The sequence below is a fragment of the Bison bison genome, unplaced genomic scaffold, assembly GCF_000754665.1.
Source record: "Bison bison bison isolate TAMUID 2011002044 unplaced genomic scaffold, Bison_UMD1.0 scf7180017864270, whole genome shotgun sequence".
NCBI classification, from domain to species: Eukaryota; Metazoa; Chordata; class Mammalia; order Artiodactyla; family Bovidae; genus Bison; species Bison bison.
Genome location: NW_011494842.1, coordinates 7,383,517 through 7,384,058, shown reverse-complemented (window position 1 = coordinate 7,384,058; position 542 = coordinate 7,383,517). Strand labels below are relative to the sequence as shown.

At 52.0% G+C, this 542-nt stretch overlaps 1 protein-coding gene across 1 annotated transcript in view; it reads right to left on the bottom strand.

Annotated features, from left to right (window-relative positions):
- Window positions 1–542, bottom strand: part of DEF6 (differentially expressed in FDCP 6 homolog (mouse)) — a 22,135-nt gene that overhangs the window by 2,232 nt on the left and 19,361 nt on the right. Inside the window, exon 8 of the mRNA XM_010848724.1 lies at window positions 285–540. Within this exon, the coding sequence (XP_010847026.1) occupies window positions 285–540 (256 nt within the window). The remainder of the gene's footprint in view (window positions 1–284; window positions 541–542) is intronic.

Below are 542 nucleotides of genomic sequence, written 5' to 3'. Positions count from 1 at the left end.
GTAATGTATCAGGCACTCACACCTCTGTGTAAACAGTTTGCAGAATCATTTTCCTACTGTGAGAGCGAGCAGGGCCTTGAAGGAAGTATAGTTTTGAACCTCCTGGGAGAAGGTATCATTGCTCTGACATGGGCAAGTCTAAGTGTCTGGAGATGAGTGGGTGTAACAGGTAGCCAGTGGAGAGATAAAGAAGACAGAGGATGTGGGGAAGTCAAGAGACAATTTGGCCTCCTTCATGGTTTTGTTGAGGCCTGTCCCTAAGTGATAAAGTCCCTGGGGCTCACCTCATCAGGAACCATGATCAGAGGGTACTTGTCCTCAGACAGGAAGTTGAAGAGGCACCAGAGTCGGAAGGCATCCTGATTGGAGAGCATGCTGTTCCCGTTGCTATCCACCTGGTAGTTCTTCTTCGCCGTCAGGGTCCAGCACAGCTCGTCAAAGTGCTCCTTAACAAAAGCCCCCTCTTCCACCTGCCCCCAGGCCTGCAAGTCAGCTGCGAAGGCTGCCTTGGCCCAGCTCCACCACCCAACTAGGCTCCAGCT